Genomic DNA, 12,018 nt, shown 5'->3' with positions numbered 1-12,018 from the left:
TGCTCGAATTTATGCCCATTACTTAAAAAAAAATTATGAAATTAAAAATTTCCAATATTTTAGTCATTTATAGCTACCGGTATAGCTATAAGTATCAATTGCTGTGATTGATACTAAATTTCAAGGTTATATTAAGAAAACTTACCATAGTTCCTGCATTTTCAATGTGCTTTATTGATTTTATGAAGTGAAATATGTTTGCTTTATTTCAGATTTCTCCAACAGATGGTCCTCCAGAAGGAGGGACAGAGGTCACTATAGAGGGATTCAACTTTGGAATTAAGTCAACTGTAACAGTTACGATCGCTGGGGTGCAATGTAAAAATGTTACATTTGTGGATCGGAAGTATGTGAAATACCATGCAGAAATCACCAAAGTCAGAAATTAGTTAATATATAAAGTTTAATATATTAAATATACCGGTATATATGCTACTTTATTCTGAAGAACTTTGATAGTTTACATTATTTTTCAATTTCACTTCTTACAGAAATGATTTACATGTAATATTTTTCTATTTTGATCTAAAAAAAATTAAGCAATTACATGTAATATCATTATAGAATGCTGAAAAGAATTTTACTTTTTTTTATGGATAAAATATACAGTGCGACAGGAATGACTTGTAACTTTGAAATAAATTTACATATTAATGTGGAATTATCAATGTTAGTGGCTTTCATTGGTAACACACACCAATTCAGATAGGATTAACGCAAGATAAAACAGTATGCACACACGATATGATAGGATTGATACACGATAGGAAAGGATAGATACATGATACAATATGATAGGATTGTGAAAAAATATTGTTGTAGGTATTGTTTGTTTTGTTGGGTTGTTTAGTACTTTATTTTTGTTCATACAACTTCCCATGGTGATTCATACATGCTATCAAAGTGAAAAGCATTGTATACAATTTTTGTAACTCATGTCTGGATTGTTAAATGGAAGTATCCGCACAATACATATTTGGATCCATCCATCATGGATATGGATCAATCGTCATAAACAATGATGTCTTTGTCAAATGCTCCAGTGATTTAAGAAATAAATAGCAAGTTAAAAAGTTCACCATGATATGAACCTGGTTGGTTACGTGATTAAATCCTTTGAAGCCTGAAGAGAAGATTTGATCATGTACCAACCAAGTTCATATTTGTGAACTTTTTTACATTGCTGTTTATTACCTTTATTTACAATTAAAAAAGGCAAATTGAAATTTTTAATTAACAGAATTGTTAAAATTACCCAGATTTTAGGTTTACAACAATCCATGCGATAAGCATGTGTCATGATCATTGTGACGTCATGAAAAAAGTTTATACTGAATTGAAGGTTTTTGCTATTCTTTAGGTTCATATAAGGAAACATATTTGCAAATATAAATATATTGTTTTAAACTACACTTTATAAAAAATATATAAAGCAGCACAACAAAATATTTAGTTATTTCGTTGATGAAATTTATACAACACAGCATAAAATATATATAAAAAAGCAAAAACAGATGATCAAGTTATACAGTTACTTCAAGTACAGTGAAATCATTAGAATTCATGGGTATAGTCCTCACCCACAAATTTACAAAGTGCTGAAGATTACTAATCATAAAAGATTTAGTTTTCCACTGAAACTGAAAACTAATGCATCAGCGAAATTACATCCCCACAAATTAGCAAAAAACCCGTAATTCATGAAAAATGGCCCTCATGAAATTATCACATTCTACAGTAAACAGAGATGAACACCTAGTTATCAATATATCACATGTATCTATGGCAGGATGAGATGCATCACACTAAGCAAATCTTTTGCTTCCACGGAGAAGTCTGAGGAAAGTGGACAGGTGGTTGTGATGGTGGATGGCATGAACTCGTCAGAAGACATTCAGTTTACTTACAAGGTAATAAATATTCAATTTCTGTTTAAAACAGGCAAATGGTTCAATGACCAAGTAAAAAAAATTAAGAAAAATAGCTACATGTATGAATTGTTTGCTGATTGTTATAATAGGAAGGCCAACAAATAAATTTTGTAGAATTTATTGATAAGGATGTTAATTTGGTCAAAAGGACTATATACGGTTTGAGCCTAAAATGGCCCCCTAAAATGAACATTGTCATTTTACTGTAATTCTTTATTTCATTTGTACAAATATACATTTGAAGTTTTTTCATAATTTTCATTTTGATTTTAGTGCCCACAATTTAAAAATATGACATCATAAAGTTTACCTTTTCCCGCCATTTTCTCATTTTTAGCATAAAACGGCTTGTTTTGAAGCAGTTTTTCTTTAAGGAAACATTGAGCGACTGCTTGAACAAACATAATATTTTCAACAAAGACGTATCTCCCCAGTATTTATAATTGACAAAAAGTTCGTTCTTGTTCAAAGAGGAGCTCTATATTTCCCATTCGAAAAAAGATAAGAAAAATGTCAATTTTTGACTGATTTTGATTGAATTATGAAAGTTGCGTCACTTCTGACGTCATATACTGCCAGTGAGTGCATAACAATCAAATAAATAGGCAAAAAACATATTTTATGTCAACTCTTTTATAAAATAACACAACAAATTAATGTACCTGAATCACTTTAAAAATAGCGAATTATTGGGGCCAAATTTGACTAATATAATATATAGTTCTTTCTGTACTTTATGATATAAAACTAAAAGGAATTTATTCAAATTATGAATAAATTAAGAGTTTTCAATCAAATTGGCCTTTTCTAAATTATCTTTATATCACATTTACAAACAGTCTAAATTCAAAGGTACACTTTTTTGAAATGTTGGTTGATTTTTCACTTAACTTGGTTTAACAAGGGATTTACTACGAAATGCGAATGTTTCTTGATAAAAGTAGCAACAGGATTGCACAGTAAAAAAAAAAAAGAAGAATTCAAAATGGGGAGTCAAAGTTTAACATAGGAATATATAGAGTAAATCTTTAAAAACCTTTTTCTCAAAAACTAATCAGCCAGGAAAGCTGAAACTTGTGTGGAAGCATCCTCAGATAGTATATATTCAAAATTGTGAAAATCATATCCCCCGGGGGTAGGGTGGGGCCACAATGAGGAGGGGGGGGTTGAAGTTTTACATAGGAATTTTTAGAGTAAATCTTTAAAAATCTTCTTCTCAGAAACTAATTATCCAGGAAAGCTGAAACTTGTGTGGAAGCATCCTCAGATAGTGTAAATTCAAAGTTGTGAAAATCATGATCCCCGGGGGTTGGGTGGGGCCACATTGGGGGGGGGGGTGTTAAAGTTTTACATAGGAACATATAGAGTAAATCTTTAAAAATCTTCTTCTCAAAAACTAATCAGCCAGGAAAGCTGAAACTTGTGTAGAAGTATCCTCAGGTAGTTTAGATTCAAAGTTGTGAAATAATGACACCCCGGATGTAGGGAGGGGCCACAATGGGGGTGGTCAAAGCTTTACATAGGAATATGTAGAGTAAATCTTTAAAAATCTTCTTTCTGAAACTAATTAGCCAGATGATTCTTTATAATTGTTAAGACTGGCCCCACGACAATTCTTCGGCCTCACAAGAAGGTTCAGAGTTTGATGTAGGTTTATATCCCATGTATAAACAATTGTTAAGGATCTTTTTGAGAACTGCAATACTCAACATGTGATATGACTATAAAATCATCCTGTTAGAAAAGGGACTAATGATTATAAACATAAGAATATCCAGGGGGAAATGGATTTTACTTATACATGATCTATATGTATTATTGTACATTGTCCAGATAGTTTGTATTATGACTTCAGTAAGCTGATTTTATCATTGATACCTATTTTTCCTCAGGTGAGCGATGTGGCCCATGGGCCTCTTGTTAAACAGTCCCATCTAGTTTGAGATATCAAAGTTTTACTGTATGTCAGTCTGTGTTCTGATTGGTCATTATAGGTTCCAAAGATAACAGATATCAAACCAAAACAAGGTATCTTGTCTGGAGGAAGGACCATTCATTTAAGTGGAACCAATCTAAACATTGGCAATATGAAGTATGCAGTGGAGTTGATCAATGTAGACAAAAACAAACCACAATTACCTATAGGATGTACCATGTAAGTGTGCACTTAAATAATTTGATCAATTTACTTCACTTTCTGTGTTCTTAAATCCAGTAGTTGGACCTAGTATGAAGAGAAGGACAGGGGATATATCTTGTAATTTCAAAAAAGTTTATATTTTCACATTGTATAAATTTAAATGATTGAAAATATATATGCAGTGAACATATGTCATCTGCAGAATCAAAGGATTGCCAGGTAGAGGGGACATAACCTGTAAACCAAAAATGGCAGTGGACGTAGGGAAGTATAAAGTGAATGTTACCTTTGACACCAATACAGAAGTGGATAGTAGCCTCCAGTTTGAATATCTACCAGACCCAGTCATTAAAGCAACTGAGCCTGCAGAGCTGAAATCAATCAGCAGGTACATATTTAAAATTTGAAAGAACTGAACAGCGATAAGTAAGTTTGTTGTCAAGTTGTGTGGAATATTTTCATTTAAAACTAATTATCCAGTTAATTATTTGTCATAAAATATGTTATTTCATTGTCCAATCTTAGATCAAAACTCAGTAAATGCCTGCTTCATAAAAAGTAACAATCACTATATGAGATTTAAATTGGACACTCTAGCTGTCACTCTTGTTTTAAAACAATGTGATATACTAAGGTCCAGCTTTCAGTACTCTTAATCCTCTGATTCATCAAAGATAGCGCTTTGACTAAGCATCTAGTGGCGTAATAGATTTGGTTACACGACATTAAGCATTTAGCATAATTTTATAAACAATTACCTAAAAATTGGGATTGGGGCTGTAGTGAATGCCTGGGAAGAGGTGAAAAAATTTAACATAAAAGAGCAAATGTTTAGTACTGAAGAATTGTCACCCTCGTAAACATGCCTTAATTTAGGGTTTACCCTGGTTATTTTTCTCAAATAAAAATAGAAATAAAACTAGATCGTTCTCGTTGCGAGCAACGAATGGGTCTTCCGTCCGATTTTTGAATAAATGAGATAAAATCCTTCACTTTTAAGACTAAATTGTTAATCAACGCAAAAAAAATTAAGAAAAAAATTTTCGGCACCTGAAGTTTGAACCCGGGTCGCCTGGGCACATGTCCACGACTCTAACGACCTAGCTACTCAGACTCTCGCTTCAGGACTTTGATACCTAATATCTCGGGAACACATCAATCGATTTCAAAACAAATTACATATTCTGATTCAGTAAAAGAGTCTCTATCAACCCATTAGAAAAATATATTAAAAGCAAAAAGTTGAAAAAATCGATTTTTTATATTTCCTTCCGGTGACGACCGGAAGTGACGGCGGACGTTTTTATGACCATGTTGCAACAGGTAAAAGTGATGTCTATCTTCACTGAAAATTTCAGCCCTATATCTTTATTCGTTTTTAGATCTCTAGCCGACAAAATTGACTTTTAAAAATCGTAAACGGACGATAACTTCCGACCGGAAGTGATTATCAAGAAATCGAAACGGCGGTACAAACTTCAGATGCCGACACATCATCCCTTAAAATTTGAAGAAAATCGAATGAGCCATCTTCGAGATATCGCCTGCACAAAATTTGTAAGACAAAAAAAGAATAAAAAGAATAATAAGACTAGACACGATCTCGTTGCGAGCAACGAGGAGGTCTTCCGTGCGATATTTTGAAGGTTATATGACCTTGACTATGATATTTGACCCTTTATCTCCTTATTGGGGCAACAAAAAAAAATTGATGGTTGAATTTTATTAGGAACATCATTCTCAGCATTTTATTCTATATTGATTTTCAAAATAATTTTTTTAAAAATATTTGTTCTGTTTGAGGTATGTTATCAAAGTTTGGTACTTCTGGCCCCTTTAAACCCATTAAAACCCCTTAATACGGAACACATGATAAAATAATTATAATATGTTGTTAAATAAATGTGAGATGAACATTTTTGCTTCCTAAACATATAACAAAACATTTTTCAGTAAAGTGCTATGGAAGAAAGACTTTAGAGCCCTTTTGGTCCCTAAATTGAAGGACCAGCCCCTTTTTCTTGGCATCATACGAAAGTTCTTTTGATATTAAACATATTTTGTTCAACAAGTGTTTAGAAATTCTTTGCTGTTTTTGAGCTATCTGGGATATGACGTTTTAGGGACCGACCCCTAATCTCCTTATTGGGGCCAGATAACGAAAATTTTATGATTGAATATTGTTTAAAACATCATTCTAAACATCTTTTATTCTATATTGCTTTTTAAAATATTTGTCCTTTTTGAGATATATTCGATCGAAGTTTTGGACTTTTGGCCCCTTAAAACCCTTAATTACGTAACGCATAATAACATTTTTATAATGTATAGTTTAATTAGTAAAAGATGAACATTTTTGCTTCTTAAACATATGACAAAATATTTCTCAGTAAAGTGCTATGGAAGACAGACTTTAGAGCCCTTTTGGCCCCTAAATTGAAGGGCCAGCCCCTTTTTCTTGGCATCATACGAAAGTTCTTTTGATATTAAACATATTTTGTACAACAAGTGTTTAGAAATTCTTTGCCGTTTTTGAGCTATCTGGGATATGATATTTAAGGGGCCGACCCCTCATCTCCTTATTGGGGCCAGATAACGAAAATTTTTGTGATTGAATATTGTTTAAAACATCATTCTAAGCATCTTTTATTCTATATTGCTTTTAAAAATATTTGTCCTTTTTGAGATATATTCGATCGAAGTTTTGGATTTTTGGCCCCTTAAAACCCCTAATTACGTAACGCATAATAAAAAATTTATAATGTATAGTTTTATTAGTAAATAATGAACATTTTTGCTTCTTAAACATATTACAAAATATTTCTCAGTAAAGTGCCATAGGAGAAAGACTTTAGAGCCCTTTTGGCCCCTTATTTAAGGGACCAGCCCCTTTTTCTTGTTATCAAACGGAAGATCCTGTAAATATAAATTTTATTTGCTCTATATGTTATGGTAAAATATTTTCAGGAAAGGAGATAAAGAACGAAAACCATTAAAAATTACGTCGTTTTTTTAAACTCGATTTTCGGGCCCAGGCGAGCTTCGACGCCTTTGAAGCCAGACAACCACAAATGCCTTTAAACACAACTACAATCTTTTGTCTACAATCCCTGAAAATTTAAATTCAATATCTTTTTTCGTTTAGGAGGAGATAGCAGGACAAAATGGCCCTCTAAAAATCACTAAAACGTCAATATCTCCCGAACGGAAATGACGTCATTAAAATAAAAAATTATATATAAGGTTTTTATCAATATCTACAAGATCTGAAATTTTCACGAAAATCGGTGAAGTCGTTTTCAAAAAATCGCTTGTACAAAAAAGCGTAAGAAAAAAAAAAAAACTAGAGCAAAGCTCGTTGCAAAGCAACGAGTGGGTCTTCCGTTAATGTCGGAAGTAAAGCTGGTAGTTCCTGTAAGAAGCAGACCTCTTAAACCAATAATAAGAGTAACTAAAATAAAAAGATGAAAAAAATTGAATTATTCCTGGTACGACATAACAAAATCCGAATGATTTTAAGTACGACTTAATTAAAACCTTTTTGATTTCAAGAACGACTTAACAAAAAAAATCCGAATGTGTTCAAGTACGACTTAATAATTATTTTTGGTACGAGTTAGTTTTACTTTAAACATAACGCTATTTTTTAAACCAAGGACGCGGAATAAAAATTTCCGGAAAAATCAATTTTTAAACCCCGATATCTCTGTAATGCATCGTCCGACTTAAAAACGGGTTTTGGTTTTAAATTAAACTTAATAATAGCTTCTTTGCTACTTTATGATTAATATCAAATTATTGGTCAGAAAAGAGTTATTATGAAATGACTTAGCAGACCTTCTGGCCCCTAATTTGAGGGGCCAGCCCCTTTTTCTTAATATCAAATAAAAGGTCTCGCTAATATAAAAATATTTTGTTCTACAAGTGTTCATGAATTTTAAACCGTTCTCAAGATATATGTACAAATGCGTTTTAGGGGCCGACCCTTTAACCCCTTACCGGGGCTACTAACAACAAAATTTTTGGTATCATATTGTTCAAAACATTATTGTGAAGAACTTTTGTTCTACATTGCTTTAAAAAATATTTCTCCTTTTTCAGATATAAATGATCAGAGTTTTGAGTTCTGGCCCCTTGAAACCCCTAGTTACGTAATATATGACTTAGGTATGGTAATGTATAGATGAACAGCTGTACAATGAACATGTTTGCTTCTATAATTAATAACAAAATATTGTTCAGTAAAGAGGTATTGTAAGAAGACATTAGAGCCCTCTTGGCCCCTAATTTGAGGGACCAGCCCCTTTTTCTTGACCTCAAATGAAAGGTCTTGTAAATATAAACATATTTTGTTTAATAAGTGTTCACAAAATGTTTACCGTTCTTGAGATATCTGTACAAATGTGTTTAAGGGGCCGACCCTTTAACTCCTAAATGGGGTCATAAACAAAAACATTAAGGTAGCATATTGTACAAAACATTATTTTGAACAACTTTTGTTCTACATTGCTTTTTAAAATATTTCTCCTTTTTCAGATATTAATCATCAAAGATTTGAACTTCTGGCCCCTTGAAACCCCTAACTACGCAATATATGACTTACGTATGGGACTGTATAGATAAACAGCTGTACAATGAACATTTTTGCTTCTATAATTGGTAACAAATTATTGTTCACTAAAAAATTATTGCAAATAGACTTTAGAGCCCTCTTGGCCCCTAATTTGAGGGGCCAGCCCCTTTTTCTTGATATCAAATGAAAGCCCGTTCAAATTGAAACAGCTTTTGCATTACATGTTTTAACAAAATATTTATACGTCAAAAGATATTCCGGAAAATGTGCGAAAATGTTGTGAAAAAATTTGGTGCTAATTTTCAGGTTCAGGCGAGCTTCTAGGCCTTGCGCATTTTTCGCAATTTGAAGCATGGAGGGAAATCTACAGACATTCATCTACAATCCCTGCAAATTTCAAGGTTTTATCATGATTAGTTTCAGAGGAGATGCGTGGACAAAATGACCCTTAAAAATTTACAAAATCGTCCATATCTGAAACCGGAAGTGACGTAATCATTTGAAATTTTAATAATTTGTAGCGACATTGATGCTTTATAACTCCTAAAAGTTTGGTGTAAATCGGTTGAATAGTTTTTGAGAAAAAACGATCCAAAAAAGTCAGAAAAAGAAAAAAAAGTATAACTAGAGCAAAGCTCGTTGCAAAGCAACGAGTGGGTCTTTCGTTAATGTCGGAAGTAAAGCTGGAAGTTCCTGTAAGAAGCAGAGCTCTTGAACCAATAACAAGAGTAACTAAAATAAAAAGATGAAAAATCGAATTATTCCTTGTACGACTTAACAAATACCGAATGATTTTAAGTACGATTTAACAAAACCCTTCCCGATTTCAAGAACGACTAAACAAAAAAAATCCGAATGTGTTCAAGTACGACTTAACAATTATTTTTGGTACGAGTTAATTTTACTTTGAACATTAAGCTATTTTTTAAACCAAGGACGCGGAAACAAAATTTCCGGAAAAATCAATTTTAAAACCCCGATATCTCTTTAATGCATTGTCCGATTTTAAAACGGATTTCAGTGTTAGATTCAGCTTGATAAGCTCTATAAAACACATATTCATTTTTGATTTGATCAGAAAATTCATTTTTTCGAAAAATTTGTTTTACTTCCGGATTCCACCGGAAGTGACGGATTTCTATTTCCAGCCTTATTGCACATGTAAATTGCCAAATTCATAACCACAGAAAATTTCAAGACTCTATCTTAAAGCGTTTTTGAGAAATGTTGGGGACAGAATGACTTTTTTTAAAGTTTAAAAATGACGTAACGTCAAAACGGAAGTGACGTTGTTATGGAAACTTTAAAATCTTTGAGGCATTATAATTTCACATAATCCCTGAAAGTTTCCTTTAAATAAGTTGAAAACTTTTTGAGTTATAAAGCCGAAAAGGAGTCAGAAAAAAAAGAAAAAGAAAAAAAATAATAATAAAAAGAAACCGAAGAATAACAAGAGGGTCTTCCGTTGGAAACGGAAGACCCTAATAATAAAGAAAAAGAAACCGTAGAATAACAGAAGGGTTTTCCGTTGAAAACGGAAAACCCTAATAAAAGGGAAAAAGAAACAAAGCAATAACAATAAGGTCTTCCGTTGGAAACGGAAGACCTTAAAAAGTGAAAAAGAAACAATAGAATAATAGTAGGGTCTTCCGCTGAAGACGGAAGACCCTAATGATTCTTCATCAATTAAGATACAAATCACGTGATGCTGCCATTTTAATGTTTTCTGGTTAACGTTGCATTAAACCCTGATGTTGCAAGGAACAAACAGTAAAGATATAATGATATAATACATGTATAATAATCGGTTATTTTACAAATTTTTAAAATGATCTGTTTAATTAGTAATAAAAATTTGGTATAACCTATCAGTTTTTTGAAAACAAACATTGGGCACAAGCTTGTTCTAACACCATTTTTCACTACGATATGCAAAATGTATGAGAAAATGGTTCCAGAGCAACATGTTGCTCACTACCTTCTACTAGCTATTGAATTTGAAGAAAATTTGAGGATTATTTTTTCACGTTTTTTTGGTTGTTGAGAAAAGCAGGAAATGGCCCATTTCAGTGACTTCATTATATTAAGCATGAGAAGTGGATGAAGTTATCAAACTTCAAGATTGCTCTGACATTTTTATTAGATTTATTTAAAATTTCTGCATATGATCAGGAAAGATGCAAGACCTTATTAAATATAGTCTTTCTGAAAAGTGTACCCATAATCAAATTTTTTCTCAGTCATGTAGAGAAACAAAATTTGAATTTATGAGTAAAATGTAAATTAATTTTTTTTTCTTAGTGGAGGAACAAATTTCAATGTGATTGGTGAAGGATTTACTGCCATTGATAGTCTAACAGTGGGAGTTGAGGACAGTGAGGTAAGATTGATGTGGAATTGTTGTATTTTAGGGAGCCAGTTTTCATAAGTAAATTATCGGGTCTGTGACTATATAGAATTTTTGCTCTAAGGCAATTTCATTGCTGAAAATTGATTCGTCTAAATTATTAATTTTTTTTTTGTATCTTACAGGAAAGAGACTCAACATGCAGAATTCTCACCCTAACTAAACTTGAATGCAAATATCCAAGAAACAGAGAAAGCGAAAAGCGACGGAAAAAGAGAGCTGCTAGCTCCAATATTGTCATCTACCTTGATGGATTTTTCCATAAATTCACTTCTAGTGTATTGTATGTGGATGACCCTCTGTTTGTAGCTTTCAATGGTAATACAACATACAACTTTGATCCAAGTGCTGAAGAATCAATCACATTAGTGGTAAGGTTTCAATGTGTCAGCTGTTTTTTCAATGCTGAGGAAATGTTAAAAACTGTATACAGGATAATTTTAACCCCATGTAATTTTCCCCATTGTACACTTGCAAACACTTTTGCCCCATCTTGATTTTTCCCAGACACAGTTGTGTTTAAAGAGAGATGATTTGCGACATTGGAATTCACCCATTCTTAAATTAAGCCACTGACAATGAGTGTGGAAGGGGTGAAAATAAAATGGGGCAAATATTTCCCTGTGTACAGTTGTCATATTAATATTCATAATGAATTTTCCACAAATTTCATTTTTTTTCTATTAAATCCTTTTGAGAATGTTATCGCAAATCTTACATGAAAGTATTCGCTATGACTGATGTAGCCTTGTTTTGAGTTATCACTCACAGCGAATACACCCGTGTAAGATTTGCGATAAATAATCATTTGAAGTATCAAGTCATAGAATACCATTTTTACCTAAATTTTCAGTTGAAACAAGGATGCTGATATATTTTGTCTGAGATTTATAGACCTGTTCATTCTGAAAAGAAAAATTGTACTTTAAAATAATGTTTGTTTTACTTCTGTTTATGATATGCAATT

General features: G+C 32.3%; 1 protein-coding gene across 1 annotated transcript in view; it reads left to right on the top strand.

The window, feature by feature from the left end:
• The window catches only part of LOC128157927 (plexin-A4-like), a 90,679-nt gene that overhangs the window by 57,121 nt on the left and 21,540 nt on the right, over positions 1 to 12,018 (top strand). Inside the window, exons 14-19 of the mRNA XM_052820599.1 lie at positions 213 to 346; positions 1,790 to 1,910; positions 3,926 to 4,086; positions 4,274 to 4,459; positions 10,946 to 11,024; positions 11,177 to 11,422. Coding sequence (XP_052676559.1) covers positions 213 to 346; positions 1,790 to 1,910; positions 3,926 to 4,086; positions 4,274 to 4,459; positions 10,946 to 11,024; positions 11,177 to 11,422 — 927 coding nt within the window. The remainder of the gene's footprint in view (positions 1 to 212; positions 347 to 1,789; positions 1,911 to 3,925; positions 4,087 to 4,273; positions 4,460 to 10,945; positions 11,025 to 11,176; positions 11,423 to 12,018) is intronic.

The sequence above is a fragment of the Crassostrea angulata genome, chromosome 8 (genome assembly GCF_025612915.1).
Source record: "Crassostrea angulata isolate pt1a10 chromosome 8, ASM2561291v2, whole genome shotgun sequence".
NCBI lineage: Eukaryota > Metazoa > Mollusca > Bivalvia > Ostreida > Ostreidae > Magallana > Magallana angulata.
The sequence above is the reverse complement of the archived record's forward strand: the minus strand, read 5'-3'. Positions and strand labels throughout refer to the sequence as shown.